This window comes from Ictidomys tridecemlineatus, chromosome 5 (assembly GCF_052094955.1).
Source record: "Ictidomys tridecemlineatus isolate mIctTri1 chromosome 5, mIctTri1.hap1, whole genome shotgun sequence".
Classification (NCBI taxonomy): domain Eukaryota; kingdom Metazoa; phylum Chordata; class Mammalia; order Rodentia; family Sciuridae; genus Ictidomys; species Ictidomys tridecemlineatus.
Window position 1 is genome coordinate 135,262,255 of NC_135481.1, and position 16,131 is coordinate 135,278,385.

A 16,131-nucleotide genomic window follows, 5' to 3' on the forward strand; every position below is an offset into this window, starting at 1 on the left:
CCCCAAAATATAATACTTAGAAATCAATCTAACAAAAGAGGTGAAGGATCTCTACAGTGAAAACTACAGAACACCAAGGAAATTGAGGAAGACCTTAGAAGATGGAAAGATGTCCCATGTTCTTGGACAGGCAGAATTAACATTGTCAAAATGGCTGTACAACTAAAAACACTATATAGATTTAAGGCAATTTTCATTAAAATTCCAATAACATTCTTCATAGAAACAGAAAAAGCAGTCATGAAATTCATTTGGAAAAATAAGAGGTGCAGAAGAGCCAGAGCAATCCCTTTTGAGAAAGCAGGATACATCACAATACCAGATCTTAAATTATAGTACAGAGCTAGAGTAACGAAAACAACATGGTATTGGCACCAAAGAAGACCAAGAAAACAGAACAGAAGAAACAGAGACAGACCCACATACATACAGTTACCTCATAGTAGACAAGGGTGCCATAAACAGACATTGAAGAAAACACAGCGTCTTCAACAAATGGTACTGGGAAAACTGGAAATCCATATGTAATAGAATGAAAGTTAAACCATATCTCTGACCGTGCACAAAAATCAACTCTTCAACGGACCAAAGACCTAGAAATTAAACCAGAAACCCTGCACTTACTAGAAGAAAAAGGTAGGACCAACACTTCAACTTCAGGCACTGACTTCCTGAACAAAACTCCTGAAGCACAAAAAATAAAATAAAATAAATCAATAAATGGTATGGCATCAAACTAAAAAGCTTTTTTTTTTTTTTTTCAGTCTTCGGCGGACACAACATCCTTGTTTGTATGTGGTGCTGAGGGTTGAACCCGGGCCGCACACATGCCAGGCGAACGCGCTACCACCTGAGCCACATCCCCGACCCCTAAAAAGGTTCTTTATAGCAAAAGAAATAATCAAGGGGCTGAGTTGTAGCTTAGTGGTAGAGTGCTTGTCTAGCATGTATGACACACTGGGTTGGATCCTCAGCACTACATAAAAATAAAATAAAATAAAATAAAGGTTTTTCACATAGTATAACTAAAAAAACTTTTAAAAAGAAATAATCAAGAGCATGAAGAGAGAACTACAGAATGGGAGAAAAATCTTTGCCACCTGCAATTTAGATAGGGTGAACAAAGAACTTAAAAAGCTTAATACCAAAAAAATCAAACAACGGAATCAATAAATGGACAAAGAAACTGAATAGACCCATCACAGAAGAAGAAATACAATTGGACAACAAATATATAAAAAAATGTTCAACATCTCTAGCAATTAGAGAAATGCAAATTAAACCTGCACTGAGATTTCATCTCACTCCAGTAAGAATGGCAATTATCAAGAAAACAAGTAAGAACAAATGTTGGTGAGGATGTGGGGAAAAAGGAACACTCATACATTGCTGGTAGGACTGCAAATTGGTGCAATCCCACTGGAAAGTAGTATGGAGATCCCTCAAAAAATTAGTACTGGAACCACCATTTGACCCAGTTATTCTACTCCTTGGTATATATCCAAAGAATTTAAAATCAGCAAACTTCAGTGACAGAGCCACATTAATGTTCATAGTAGCACAATTCACAACAGCTAAGCTATAGAACCAACCTAGATGCTCTTCAATAGATGAATGAATAAATAAATTGTGATAATGTGCAAAATGGAATATTATTTAGCTATAAAGAAGAATGACTTTATAAAATTTGCTAGTATATAGATAGATCTGGACAATATCATGCTAACTGAAATAAACCAATCTCAAAAAAAAAAAAACACAAAGGTCAAATGATTTGCTGATATCAGAAGCTAAACTGCAATAAAATGTGTGTGGGGGGAGAAGAGATGTTTGTCTATTCAGTAGAATAGACAAAGGAGAAGGAATGGGAGAGGGGATAGGAATAGGAAAGACAATCAAATAAATCTAACATAATTTTTCTATGTACATATATTAACATATCTAAGTGAATCCCACCATTGTGCCCACCCATAAGAATGGGGTTCCAATTAGAATAAGATATATCCCATGCTTGTATAATTTTATCAAAATGGATTCTGTCATGTATAACTAAGAAGAAACAACAAAATAAAAAAATGTGGTATGTACACACCACACACACATAAACAACATCTGTGCACACACTAAGTCTCAAGATATCACCTCTTTTATTTATTTATTTATTTTTTTGTTGGTTCATTCTTTCTTTCTTTTTTTCCCCCTAGTACTGGGGCTTGAATCTACCATTGAGCTAGATTCCCCATCCTTTTTATTTTTTATTTTTAAAATATTTTTTAGTTGTAAATGGATCTTTTTATTTATTTATTTACATGCCGTGCAGAGGATAGAACCCAGGGCCTCACATATGCCTGGCAAGTCCTCTACCACTGAGCCACAACTCCAGCCTTTATTTTTTATTTTAAGATAGGGCCTTGATAAATTGCCAAGACTGGCCTCAAAGCAATCCTTCTGCTTCAGTTTCCCAAGTAGCTGGGATTACAGGCCCATGTTACCATGCCTAGCTCTTTTATAAAAATTTCAAGCCTGTACAATTGTTTTAAATAATTCACAGGTATTTACTTGAATAAAAACTAAATTTAGGAGCTAGGTATGGTGGCACATGGGGTAATCCCAGTGAATGGGGAGGGTGAGGTAGGAGGACCACAAGTTCCAGGTCAGGCTTGGAATTTAGGTAGGCCCTGCCTCAAAATAAAAAGGACTGGGATGTAACCCAGTGGTCTAGCATGTGTGAGTCCCTGGGCTCATTCTACAATACCTCCTTCTCTTCTCCTATTCTCCACCCTCACAAAGAAAACCAGTAAATGATAAAGTTGCGAAAAGATTATTCAGCATAATTTTTTGTTAAAATTTAAAACAAAATTTGGTATTCTATATGTAGTTATTAGAGACAAAAGCATAAAAACAAGAACAGTAGTGATATATATCAACTTGAGCACAGCAAGCCTCTGGAGAAGAAGGAAAGGGTAGAGCTTTAGTTATGTTTAATTTTAGTGTCTTTATAAATCCAAGTTTATGGGCTGGAGTTGTGGCTCAGCTGTAAAGCATTTGCCTAGTATGTTCAAGGCGCTGGTTTCGATCCTCAGCACCACGTATAAATAAATAAGTAAATAAAATAAAAATATTTAAAAAATAAATAAATCCAAGTTTATGTGGCAAAATGCTGTGTGTGTGTATGTGTATATATATATATATATATTTTATGTGGTGCTGAGGATCAAACTGATAAACCCAACCTGATCTTTTATTAAATTGGGAGCCATCTTGCCACAAAGCCATGAAAAGCTAATTTCAGCTTTACTATAAATTACTGCAAATTCTGAACCTGCTTGGAATGCCTGCCTGTGCCTTGAACTCACCCATGCCTGGCTCTCTGACCAGATAGCAGCCCTCTCTGAAACTTTAGTGACACCTCATAAATATTGGCCTTCCCTGGCCAGACAACGACCCTCTCTGAGGCTCTAATGGTCTTCATAAATTCTGATGTTGGGGCCAGCAAAAAATGTAAACTACCATTAGTGTGATGCTTGTCAGAGTTCTGTTATCTGTAACCCCCCCTTTGTGTAACTTTCTGGGCTATAAAGCTGGGCTGTAGGAAAGGTGGGGCTGCTGTCTTGTTCCCACCGTTTTGGGAGGAAAAGGCAGTCCGGCCGGTCGAAATAATAAGCTTGCTTTAATTTGATTTTAATTGGAGTCAGTGGTCTTTTCTTGCGTCCTGGTCTAACATTTTGGAGGCCCCAGCGAGATGACCCTGCCCGACCAGACCACAAGACCAGACTGCTGGAAATTCTGAAGCCGGCCTTCACTCCAGGGCTCCGGGCTGGAGAGCCACTCTAGGGGGTGCGCAACTTGAGACGTTCCAAGGCCTCGGAGTGAGCCTTCGTCCCCGGAACCCTGCAGTGAACTGCCGCACTAAAACTATTAGCAAGCACCTGGTGGAGGAGGCCTCCATAGGTAAGTGGCGCCTTTATAACATCTGATATCCGGTTAAGGGAGATCTCTTCTGATGACAGAGAGGTGGCCTGGCGAGGCTCACATATACTCCTGTCCGGACAGTACGAGAAATCGTTCTGTCTTCTGTTCTGTTCTGTAGGGAATTCCTCTGGAAGGGTAGAGAGGTGCCGAGGGGCACACACTCCTACCCCGGAGCTTTGGCAAGACGTTGCATTGCTCCTGTTTTTCTGTTTCGGCGCCGGGTTTCTGTTTTCTTGTTTTTGTTCTGTGTTCTATATGTTTTTTTGTTTGTTTGTTTTTGTGCGTTTTGTTGTGTGATTTCAGTGGTAAAAACTTAAGGATATTGGACGTGAAAATGGGTAATAAAGCAAGTCAGCCTGACACCCCTTTGGACTGTGTTTTAAGGAACTGTGATGAACTTTACCCCCCTTTATTAAGCAGGAGGAGAGAAGCCCCTAGCTGGCTGCTTGAAGCACCTCCAGTGCAGAGGGCAATGCCTGCTGGGGACCTAAGAACTGAGTATCTCCCAGGTTAACAAGTGAGACTCCTTTAAAACCCCTTGTCCCTCCAGATCAAGAGAGTCACAACCTTTGGGCAGAGTCCCCGGTGTTTCTCCTTTGTTAGCAAAGCAATAAAACTCCCTTTTTCTTTTTCTCAAAACCCTGTCCTCATTATTAAATTGGCATTAATTGGCTCTAAGGTCAGGAACTGAACTTTCAGTTACAAATTTTGATACCACCCCCCCCCCCAGGAACTTTTTGAGAGCTGACTACTGAAATGTTAGAAGATGGAGTGTGCTTGGGGTGGAATCCTGTAAGTAATAGGAGGGACTGAGGGACTCCCAGCAGCTGCCGAAGCCCTGTTGCTTCGGGGATTCCCTCCTTCTTTCCCTGCACTGTAAGGATTATGCCACCTCTATCTTCTTGAAAAGAGAAAAAGAAAAAGGAGACACTTAATGCAGTAAAGTCGCCATGGAGACCCTTGATTTTATATTTCAGGTTGCCCCTCTGTGAAAACATCTGGTTCCCTTGTGGGGACATCTATGATGCCACTGGTGTAGGAGATTTTTCTCTTATCTGCTCTGTTTTAAAAGGTTTCTGTCTGTCAGCCATAGTCTGGAGCTCCTCTCTGTCTGTCCTGTGTCTTTGTTTCTGACCCTTTAAGACATGTGCAATAGTGTTGTTGATATTATAAATTGTTTCTTGGGAATGATCTTGGCTGAATGTGTGTCTAAAAGATGATGTTTTATTGTAACAATCTGGTATCTGAATGGGTTTTTGATGCATTGCACAATACTGCAGTTAAAAGTTGGGTTTAGGTAATTGTTTAGTTTATGATTTCAGATAATTCATGCCAGAGAACTTAAATACTTAGGATGGAAAACTAAAGAACTCTACTTCCAAGTTGGCAAGTAACTTCCCAATCATTCAGTCTTTTTTTCACCAATTTTGAATTGGGTAGCCTGGGAAAATGTTACTGTGTGTACCAGTGCATTAATTTGGACAAGGATAGTAAATCATAGTATGGTATCTGTTGACAAAACAAGATGTAAAGATATAAAATTTTGTGAATTGTATCTTAAACTTGTATCATAATTTTCAACATTCGAACCTGAAAATTATGACTTATAGTTAAAATGCCTTAGGCCTGAGGTGTCTGCTCAGAATAGCAGTTTTTCCCTGCTCCTTCCAGACCTCAGCCAGGACTTATGTTGAAATGCAAATGAAAGAAGCCTGCAAGCTCAGTAGGAGACTGATCTGAGACCTAAGAAAAAAAAAAAGAGAAGTAAATTGTATGGTATTTACTAATTACTAGCCAATCATTTTTACTAGGACTCTTTTTTTCCTTAGATTCTGTATTTTTTTGAGCTCATGATTTTGACCCTACAGACCTAGGTTAATGTTTTTCTGATCAGTCCTATCTTTGACCAACTGTGGAGTTTTTGAAACATTGCAATGGAGATTTCACCTGCGAAAAGTTACTAAGGCCTTTACTATTGTTATGTGTGCACACTTTTGTTATGTGTTGTATGTCTATATATACATATGTCCGTATATCATATATATGATATACAAATTAACATATATAAGGAGCGCTCATAAAAACAAATTAAAAAAATGGATCTAAAGATCTTTAATTCATGTGATTTAAATGGTTCAATTTAAATTGGATAAACAGATAAAAATAAATGTCTTTAAATTTAACTTACAACTTTTTCTAGGTGTTCAAAAAAACTCATAAAATATTAATGTCTATAAAATATCTAATATGCCTTGGTTCTAGGACTTTTCCTTCAACAAAAAATGGTTTACACTGTTCAATACATTTGTCTAATATTTTGATAAATAAGTAAAGTAAATTTGATATGGGATTACTCATTCATGAGTACTTTTGTTAGATATCTGATTGATTTACTAAGGTCTGTATAAGTTTGTACTAAAGTCTGTATAAGATTGTAAAAATCAGTCATGTGTTAAAGAGACAAAAATTTCTTAAAACATAAGTTTACCCATAACATTGTGTTTATTAAGTTTTACTTTTTTCTAGAGTAAGCAACCATAAAAATTAAACAACTGGTTAAATAAGAACTGTTATTTTAGAGCACTGTACTGCCATTTCTTTAAAAGCTAAACTTGGTTAATGTAGAAACATCAATGTAATTGTGATGCTATTAATGTGCTCATATCTTCCAGGTATACAAGTCTGTAAGGTAGAAACTTTGAAAGAGCATTATATCAAGCTGGTGTTCGGAAGTTGTATGGTAAAAAATATATTGGGGATTTATTTACCTGTTATCAATAAGATATGTAAAGTTTTGTTACTTCTTACATTGGGGAACAATTTAAATGTATTTTTAAGTTAATGAGAGCCTAATCTATGTAAAGGTTAAAAACTTTCAGCCTTTCTTTAATTCATGTTTTAAATGTGATATCATATGGTGTTAGCTAATGTTCATGTGACCTCAAACAATTTATGTAAACTTTGTAAAATGATATTTAAAAATACAAAGATCAGCTTTAGAACTAAAACACCTAAGATTTATAAAGAGCCCTGCCTTACCTGAGATGAGGCTCTGTGTCCCATCTTACTACATGTGAGAATGACTATGAAAACAGTAGGCCAGATTTTAGTTCATTTAAAGTTATGTTCAAAAATTTGTTTTTTTGTTGTTTTTTTCTGTCAAGATTACTAGGATCTCAAACAGGGGATATAATGTATAACTCAGCCAAAAATTCAGGGTAGCTGTTACACGAACTAAGTGTTTTTACTCTTGTTAATTTTATTTTGTAATTTCCTTATAAGTGATCTAAAGATTCCCTGTTAGTGTTTTACAGAAGTGTTGCTTTAAGAACACAACATGGGTTAGTTTGAGATAATAAGCCATCACCTACAAGACAGATAGGATAATACAGATCCCAATTAATAAAAAGATAAATAATTATAAAGTTATAGACATTAAAGCCCAGTACTCTTAATATAAGGCTGTTAAAATTTATTTGCTGGATGTTTAAGATTAAGTTTTAAAATTAAAGTTAAATTAAAAGGGCCAGAAAAACCAATATTCGGCTCTTGCCCTCTGAGTCAGTCTGAATCCAGGGAACAGGGGACTTCTCTAAAGAGCTTTGCAACTCTGGGCCACATAACCTCCCTATCAGGGAGACTAATGAGACCACTGGAGAACAGAAAGCCAATCAGTGCATTTGCTATGAAGAGGAGAGTCATCAGAGAAGGGAGACATCCCTGGTGCTTCCGAGGGAAGCCACATGGTCAAGCAAGACCTAGACCCATCCTAGCGCAAATGGCACTAGCAGAACTGAGAAGTTTCCCCAGGAATGACTCCCATAAAAGTTCAGCTGACTGTTAACAATAGATAGAAACAAAAGTCAGTTTGACTGCTTCATCTTAAACACTTAGCAAAGACAGTTAAAACCAAAATACAGCCATTCCTGGGCATTTTAAATAATAATAATGATGATAATAATAATAATAATTATTATTATTATTTAAGGTATACACTTTATGTTAGCCTCCCAAAATAAGTAAGACTGGAGACTACAAAGAAGGATTCTCAGACAGAAATGCCTGATAACTATAAAAAGAGACTATCAAGAGGAGATGCCAGAGACAGAAGTTTTTAGTTTAAGGCCTACAGTTATTCCTAACCTACACAGGTAGGCTTCGTGTTTGCTAGTATGATTATCCAGCCCTGAGTAACAGAATTAAAGGTTTCTCTATTAGACACAGAGCTCATACTAGTAAAAAAATTTTACAAGATCAGATGACATTAAATTATTAAACTGTATCTTATGGGGAAGGACATCTGTAACACTAAAAGTTAAATGTTAAATTTACAGGCCTGATAACTGGAAATGTTAAAGCCTGGTGAGGGAACTTCTATACAGTGACGTGTTCCAGCTGCTGCAACATTTACTCAGTACTCATGGTTTTTGTTTCTCTCATAGAAGCACCCATCCCCAGATGACTTTACAACCTGTTCTTCCCCAACCAGACTTCAAACCGAACTGACTTCTAAAAGGCAACTCATGTCCCTCACGCCGTGCCCCCTCACGTCACCCTCTCTCAGCTCAGAAGAAGCCAAAATGAGTGACGCCTGTCTTCTTACAACAATGGAGCCAAAAATAAATAGATTATCAATATAAGTAATTAATTAAGTCAGGTAAAATCAGGGAGACTGGTTTGGGGTGAGTTCTAAAAATTTAGAGACTGTTACCTGAGGGATTAAAATTCCCTCAGTGCTCTTCCCCTACCCTATCAAAGATTTGAAAGGGACACATAAGAAAAGGGAGGAATGATAAACCCAACCTGATCTTTTATTAAATTGGGAGCCATCTTGCCACAAAGCCATGAAAAGATAATTTTGGCTTTACTATAAATTACTGCAAATTCTGAACCTGCTTGGAATGCCTGCCTGTGCCTTGAACTCACCCATGCCTGGCTCTCTGACCAGATAGCAGCCCTCTCTGAAACTTTAGTGACACCTCATAAATTGGCCTTTCCTGGCCAGACAACGACCCTCTCTGAGGCTCTAATGGTCTTCATAAATTCTGATGTTGGGGCCAGCAAAAAATGTAAACTACCATTAGTGTGATGCTTGTCAGAGTACTGTTATCTGTAACCCCCCCCTTTGTGTAACTTTCTGGGCTATAAAACTGGGCTGTAGGAAAGGTGGGGCTGCTGTCTTGTTCCCACCGTTTTGGGAGGAAAAGGCAGTCTGGCCGGTCGAAATAATAAGCTTGCTTTAATTTGATTTTAATTGGAGTCAGTGGTCTTTTCTTGCATCCTGGTCTAACAAAACCCAGTGCCTCACACATGCCAGTCAAGTGCTGTACCACTGAGCTACAATGCCAGCCCTGGAAAAATGCCTTTTTAATTAATTATTTATGTGTGTGTGCGCGCGCCAGGGATTGAATCCAGAGGTGCTTAACCACTGAGCCACACATCCCAGCCCTTTTTATTTATTTTGAGCCGGGGTCTCTTGAAATTGCTCAGGGCCTTGATATGTTCTGAGGCTGTCATGGAATATGCAATTCTCCTGCCTCAGCCTCCTGAGTTGCTGGGATTACAGGGGAGCACCACTGCCCCAGGCTTAAATTTTTTTTTAAATTTATTTATTTATTTATTTATTTTTAGGTGAAGATGGATACAACACAATGCCTTTATTTTTATGTGATGCTGAGAATGGAACCTCCTTCCACTAGTGCTAGGCGAGCACTCTACTGCTGAGCCACAATCCCAGCCCCTAAATTATTATTTTTTGCACTGCTCAGGATCCAATCCAGGGCATTGAGATATTAGGCAAGCCTCTACCACTAAGATACAGACCTGTCCTTAATTTTAATTTTTTAAATTAATTAATTAGTTAATTCTTGCTGTACTGGGGATTGAGCCCAGGGGCACTTTACCACTGAACTCCATCCCCAGTCTTTTTAATTTCTCAGCCTCAAACTTGCCATCCTCCTGCCTCAGCCTCCCTTGTTGCTGAGATTAAAGGATTTTACTGGCTTTAATTTTTATTTGTTGATGTGTCTGGCTGACATCTAGGGCCTCCACTCTATCACTGAACTGCATCCTCAGCCCTTGCAAAATGTTTTGATGTCTGTTTATTTATTATTATTGTTATATTTTTGGTACTGACGATTTAACCCAGGGAACTTTACTGAGCTACATCCCCAGCCCTTTTTTTATTTTTTATTTTGAGACAGGGACTCAGCTCAGAGGCTAGTATCAAATTTTGGTTCTTCCTGCCTCAGCCTCCCCCAATCACTGACATTACAGCCACCAAGCCGGGCTGATATCTATTTAATTGTGACAGAGATGTGTATTTTTGTACTCTTCTGCATGTCTCTAATCCTTCCTAATTTACAAAACTCAGACACACAGTCAGGGCTCCCAAGGTCATTTTTTTTTTTTAAAGAGAGAGAATTTTTTTAATATTTATTTTTTAGCTTTCGGTGGACACAACATCTTTATTTTATTTTTATGTGGTGCTGAGGATCGAACCCAGTGCCCCGCGCATGCCAGGCGAGTGCGTTACCGCTTGAGCCACATCCCCAGCCCCCCAAGGTCATTTTTTTAAATATATATATATTTTTAGTTATAGGTGGGCACAATATCTTTATTTTATATTTATATGGTGTTGAGGTTCGAACCCAGTGCCTCATGCATGCTAGGCAAGCGCTCTACCTCTTGAGCCATGACCACATCCCCCCTCCCCTGCCCCCCGCAAGGTCATTTTTATATACATCAACATTTATGAGAGCAGTTTCTGTACTGAAGAAGGGGAAATCAGCTAAGGCCTCTGGGCTGGTTTTAAAAAGTAGGGTTGGCATGCTGCAGAAGCTGGGGTTTGGAGAGGCCATAGGGTCACTTGGGAAAGAGCCTGGGATAAGGGCCAGGGCTGCGGACGGAAAGGGTTGCGCCCGGCTGGAGGGTGTTTGTGCAAAAGTGAGATCCAGGTTGGGGAAGATTTGGTGGTGGGGTGGCTCCTGCTCCAAGGTGGCCTTCTAGGCAAACACGGAGGGAAGAGGGCACAGGAGGAGGACCTGAGGTAGACATTAGGCCCCGCGCTGATTCAGCGCGCCCCCAACGCGAGAGTTGAGGAAAAGGCTCATTCAAGGTTAGGTCACCCAAATTTCACCCGTGAAGTTAAATCAGGGTCGCCCGAGGAGGGTGGGGTACTGACAAAACTCTTCTAAACGAGGCACGTCAATCCAAGGGCCATCCCTGAGGCTGGGGAGTGGCAGCGAAGTGGTCCCCAGCGGCTGCCGCACACTGGCTCCCTTCTGCTCCGCTCTCCGAAGGCTGCAGGTCCTGAGCCAGGCTCCAGAGCGCCGGCGAGGCCCTCGGTCCGCCCGCGCAGGGCCGGGCTGCCGGCGCGCAGCCCGGCCGGAGGCGGGAGGCAAGAGGGCGGCGGGAGGCCGGGCGCGCCGAGGGCAGGGCGGGGCGGGGCCCGGCGCGGGGCGGGGCGGGCCTCAGTGCGCTCGCTGCGGCTCGCTGGCTCCGGGGGCCGCGGCGGCTCCTCTGCCGGGTCGCGCCGGACGACGGGCTTCGGGCGGCGGCTTGGGCGGCCTGCGGACGGACGGGTGGGTCCAGACGCAGGCCCGCGCCTGCCGTCTCGCTTTCTGCCAGCGCGGGGCCCGCGCCATGGCCGCCTCGCCGGGCTCGGGCAGCGCCAACCCGCGGAAGTTCAGTGAGAAGATCGCGTTGCACACGCAGCGGCAGGCCGAGGAGACGCGGGCCTTCGAGCAGCTCATGACCGACCTCACCCTGTCGCGGGTGAGGCCCCGGAGGCGCAGCAAAGCGGGCGCGGGCGGGACCCGCGCGGCGGGTGAGAGGTCGAGGGGCTGAGACGACAGCGGGGCCGCGCGGGGGCCGCGCCGGGGCGGCCGCGGCCTCGGCGCTACCCAGCCTTCCGACACCCGCTTGCCATTTGCCATCTCCGAGGAGGTGGGAGGGTCACCCGGCTGGGTGCGGGGGTCGGAGAAGGGGCCGGCTCCGCGGAGGCCGGCGGCGGTGTGAGGACTGCCTGAACCGGAGGGTGACCTGGAGCCCCGAGAGGAAATCGCAAAAGACGCGGAGGCCGGACGGAGCCGGGGCAGTGGGGCTTCTCACTGCTTGGTCACCCACCACAGCCAGCCCTCCTGGACTTGGCGTGGAAGGCCGCGGGACCCAAGGGTCCCACACGCTCCATCAGGGGAGCTTGGTGCACACAGCAGTAAATCCAGGGCCCACCCCGTGGTGGCGTGGGGTCTTGGTACCACGATGTGAGTCTGTTGAGTTTGTGACTTTCCTCCTTTGCTTTGAAGGTATTTTATTAGATCCAGTTTGCTTTGTTCAGCACTAGATATTTAGTGTGGACTGACAAGGTGCACAGAGTGGCTGATGAATGACAGGCACCCAGAGGAATAAGTAAGGCTCTAGCAAGGACTAACACCTGGCAAGGTTAGATGACTGGATTGCAGCAGAGGAAGATGGAGAGCCAACAGGAGTGCCAGCGCGACTCGCAGAAGAGGGTCAGCATGGGCGGTGCAGGCCTTGAGGATCCTGAGTGCTGACCTTGAAGGACCACAGAGAGGATGTGTAGATGCTGAGGGCGGGGGTGGGGGTGGGGGTGGGTGGAGTGGGGAGTCCAAAGCAGAACTGCCAGCAGAGTTGCAAACTGGTGGTCTCCTGCTCTCTTGGCTGAAGAGTTACTTTTTTTGGTCAGCATAGCGTTTGGGAAAAAACTTTGAATTTGTTGCCAGATTTTTTTTTCATTGGGAGATTTCCACATAAAATCTAAATTTACTTATTTATTTCTATTAAAGTTTGGAAGAGCTGATAACACTAATCCTGAATTCTCCTGTGACAGTACCCTGCTGGGTGGTGGATTTCTCTCTCAAATGGAGCATGAACCCTAGTTTGTTATAGTTCACAACATTCCCTGTTTCAGTCCCCCAAGCAGGTCCCCCATGCTGAGGCCATTTATCATATTTATTATAGTGTTTTAGTGAAGTTAAGAGGAAAGTAAGGGCTGGGGATGTGGCTCAAGCGGTAGCGCGCTCGCCTGGCATGCGTGCGGCCCGGGTTCGATCCTCAGCACCACATACCAACAAAGATGTTGTGTCTGCCGAGAACTAAAAAATAAATATTAAAAATTCTCTCTCTCTCTCCTCTCTCACTCTCTAAAAAAAAAAGACTTTAAAAAAAAGAGGAAAGTAAAATATTTTCTGTACTTACGTTTCTATCACACTGAAAAAAAAATAATGTATATCTCTAACTTCTATCTATCTATGGATAGAGAAGGCCCAGTATTTCAAGAAATTTTTTTCTTATGCCCTGATCAGCTTCATTCATTATGGTCTGGTATCCATAGGCATTTACATTTGTGACCTTGGTTAGATTGGGGGATGTATTTGACAAACTTGGAGCAGATTGAAAAAACTGGGTAGATGAAGACTGAAGTCTGTGTTATATAGATATTTATATTGTTTATGTACAAATACATGCAATGTGCATGTCTGAAACCAATCTCCCACCTAATTCATAAATCCCCTCTCATCGGTGAGGTCATGAGTAATATATAGACTTTTTTTTTTATTTTTGCAGAACTAGAGATTGAGCCAGGCCCTCACACTTATGCTAGGCAAACACTCTACCTAGAGATACATCCCTATCCTTTTTTTAGTTTTATTTTGAGACTGGGTCTCACTGAGTTGCCCAGATGGGCCTCAAACTTATGATCCTCCTGTCTCTGCCTCCCTAGTAACTGGGTGGGAGAATAGTATGTATCCATGAGCCTGGTTCAGACTCTTATTTTTTAGTACTAGGGATTGAACCCAGGGGCCCTTTACCACTGAACTACATCTCCAGCCCTTTTTTTGTTTTTTGAGAAATGATTTCACTAAGTTGCTTAGATTCCTGCTAAATTGCTGAGGCTGGCCTCGAACTGGCAAGCCTCCTGCTTTAGCCTCCCAATTTCCTGAAATTACAGACATGTATCATGGTGCCTGGCCTGGCTCAAACTCCTAAAGGCAAAATTCTTTTTCCACAGATCCTCAGTGTTAACTTAAATTAGTTTGATTATATTACTCCTGTATGTTCAAGCATAAACTTATATATAAAATCCTTTGCTTATAGCTGTGAGCATCCATAAACCAAAATATGTGTGTACAAAATAAGTTCAAAGTTACAAATGCAGTAAATCCAAATTAACATTAATGTGACGAAAGCTACTTTGCTATACTGAATTGAAGCTATCAGTGTGAATATTGTGAATTTAGCACGAGTAAATAACTATGACCCATGTGATAATTCAGTCACTACTTTATTCTAATTATGATGCTACTTTGCCCTTTTTTCAGTACAGAGAGTCATTTACATGTTAATTCTTCTTGTCCCCCCCCCCCTCACCAATGCAGGAAAAATACTAGTAGTTGGATCCATTATATTCATAAACATGCAAATGATTACATTGAATTTGCCTACTAATTTTTGCTGATCTAAAAATTTTTAAGGGTTATTTTCATAAAGAAATCACAAAACTGAAATACTTCTTATAGAAAACTCAGGTCCCCAAGCATGTATCTGTACCATCCAAAACTCCAAAGATGCTAATTAGAAAAGAATCTATCTAGTTCATAAATTGGTTGGCAATATCCTGACTTTCTATTATTAACCCATGTCAGGCACAGTAATCAGGGGGATAGCATCACTAATTGATCTAAATACTCTAATTTCTACTCTGAGCTTGTGTTGGACTTCAAGTTTGTCTTCTTATAATCATAGCTGATCCCTTCAGAGTTGGTCTTAAATCCTGTTCTCCAAGTATGTGGGATGAACTAGATTATTATTATTTTTTCTATTCTAGCTTTAGAGGTTCAGCCTTATCAGGATATATTGGGAGATTTTTGAGAAGGGAGTGGTAGGAGGATTCATTCCAAGGTGGTACCTGGGATGGGAAGGAAGTGGAGGCAGGTGTGTCAGGGGAAAGACTATTTATCGTGTTGTTCATTCATTAATGTATTTATTTGTTAGCATTTGAGTAATAATTATGTAGTTAATAATGTGTGTGTGTGTGTGTGTGTGTGTGTGTAGGGGGTAAAGACATGGTGCTTCCCTTTAAAGATCTTATTAGTTTGTTCAACAAATACTGAGTCCCTAGTATGTTTCAGAGATTATAATGGTCATTGGGGATATATAGTAGTGAGTGAGCAAATCAGTCTTGTGATGGGTTTTAGGATCTAGTGGGGAAGACATTTAACAAAAAAGGCCACATTTTGATAAATGATACACAAACGGAAGTAGATAGAACTCTGGGCTTGTATGGTATGGGTGTCCTCACCTCTTCTGATGGCCTGAAGGATCAGAGGGCATGGGGAAGGCATTCAAAGATGTATGTGTTAAGGGAGGGAGTGTTGCAGGCACAGAGAATGGAGGTTCATGGGGGAATGAGGAGGGTGATTTCAGATGGGACTGGAGACTTCTCAGGGATCAGATTGTAGAGATGGGATTTGGGAGTTGATCCTAAGGACAATGGGAGGTCATTGAAGAGGTGAAACAAGGGAGATTTACATTTTCAAAAGATCCTTCTAACTCCACAATGGTAGCTAGAATCAAGGAAGAGGTAGCTGCAGAGAAACTACCATATTTGTCTAGGAGATGTGTTGGTAGCATCCACTAAGGTAGTAGTGATGAGAAGGTAGAGAGGGGAACAGATTGATACTTAGGAAGTACAAAGGACCAGATTTGGTGAACGAATGGGAGAAGTAAGAAAGGAGGGCTCACGAGTGATTCCTAGCCTTAGGCATAAGCCATTTCAGGGTGTCCTTCATTAAGCGGACACTGGCAGCAGGCTTGGTCTGTGAGGGAATATTGAGTTTGTGGTGCCTGTGAGGCCAGTAAGTGGAGATGGTTGAGCAGGCAGTTGTTTAACTGGTCCTGGGGCTCAGGAGGAAAGGCTGGGTTAACCATACAAATTTGGGGATCTTTGGTGTGTAGCCACAGGGGATTCAGATGCCTAGAAAGAATTTGTAAAACAGATATTGCTGCATCTTATTTTTGGCTTTCTCATGTATTCTTATTTTTGTTCTCTTTAGCCCCAAATGTGGATTTTTGTTGTTGTTGTTTTTGTGTTGTGTTTTTTTTTTATTAGGACCAGCAATGAATATTGGGATTTTA

At 41.5% G+C, this 16,131-nt stretch overlaps 1 protein-coding gene and 1 long non-coding RNA gene across 3 annotated transcripts in view; both read left to right on the forward strand.

The window, feature by feature from the left end:
* The first annotated feature begins 6,176 nt into the window (after window positions 1-6,176).
* On the forward strand, window positions 6,177-8,612 carry LOC144378000 (uncharacterized). The gene is made up of 2 exons (XR_013439403.1): window positions 6,177-6,712; window positions 8,415-8,612. It is a non-coding gene; the product is annotated as an uncharacterized LOC144378000 (long non-coding RNA).
* Window positions 8,613-11,428: 2,816 nt separating this feature from the next.
* Window positions 11,429-16,131, forward strand: part of Crtc3 (CREB regulated transcription coactivator 3) — a 108,795-nt gene continuing 104,092 nt past the window's right edge. For both annotated transcript variants that reach the window (XM_078051145.1, XM_078051146.1), the window contains exon 1: window positions 11,429-11,748. In XM_078051145.1, coding sequence (XP_077907271.1) covers window positions 11,617-11,748 — 132 coding nt within the window. In that variant the 5' untranslated portion in view covers window positions 11,429-11,616. The remainder of the gene's footprint in view (window positions 11,749-16,131) is intronic.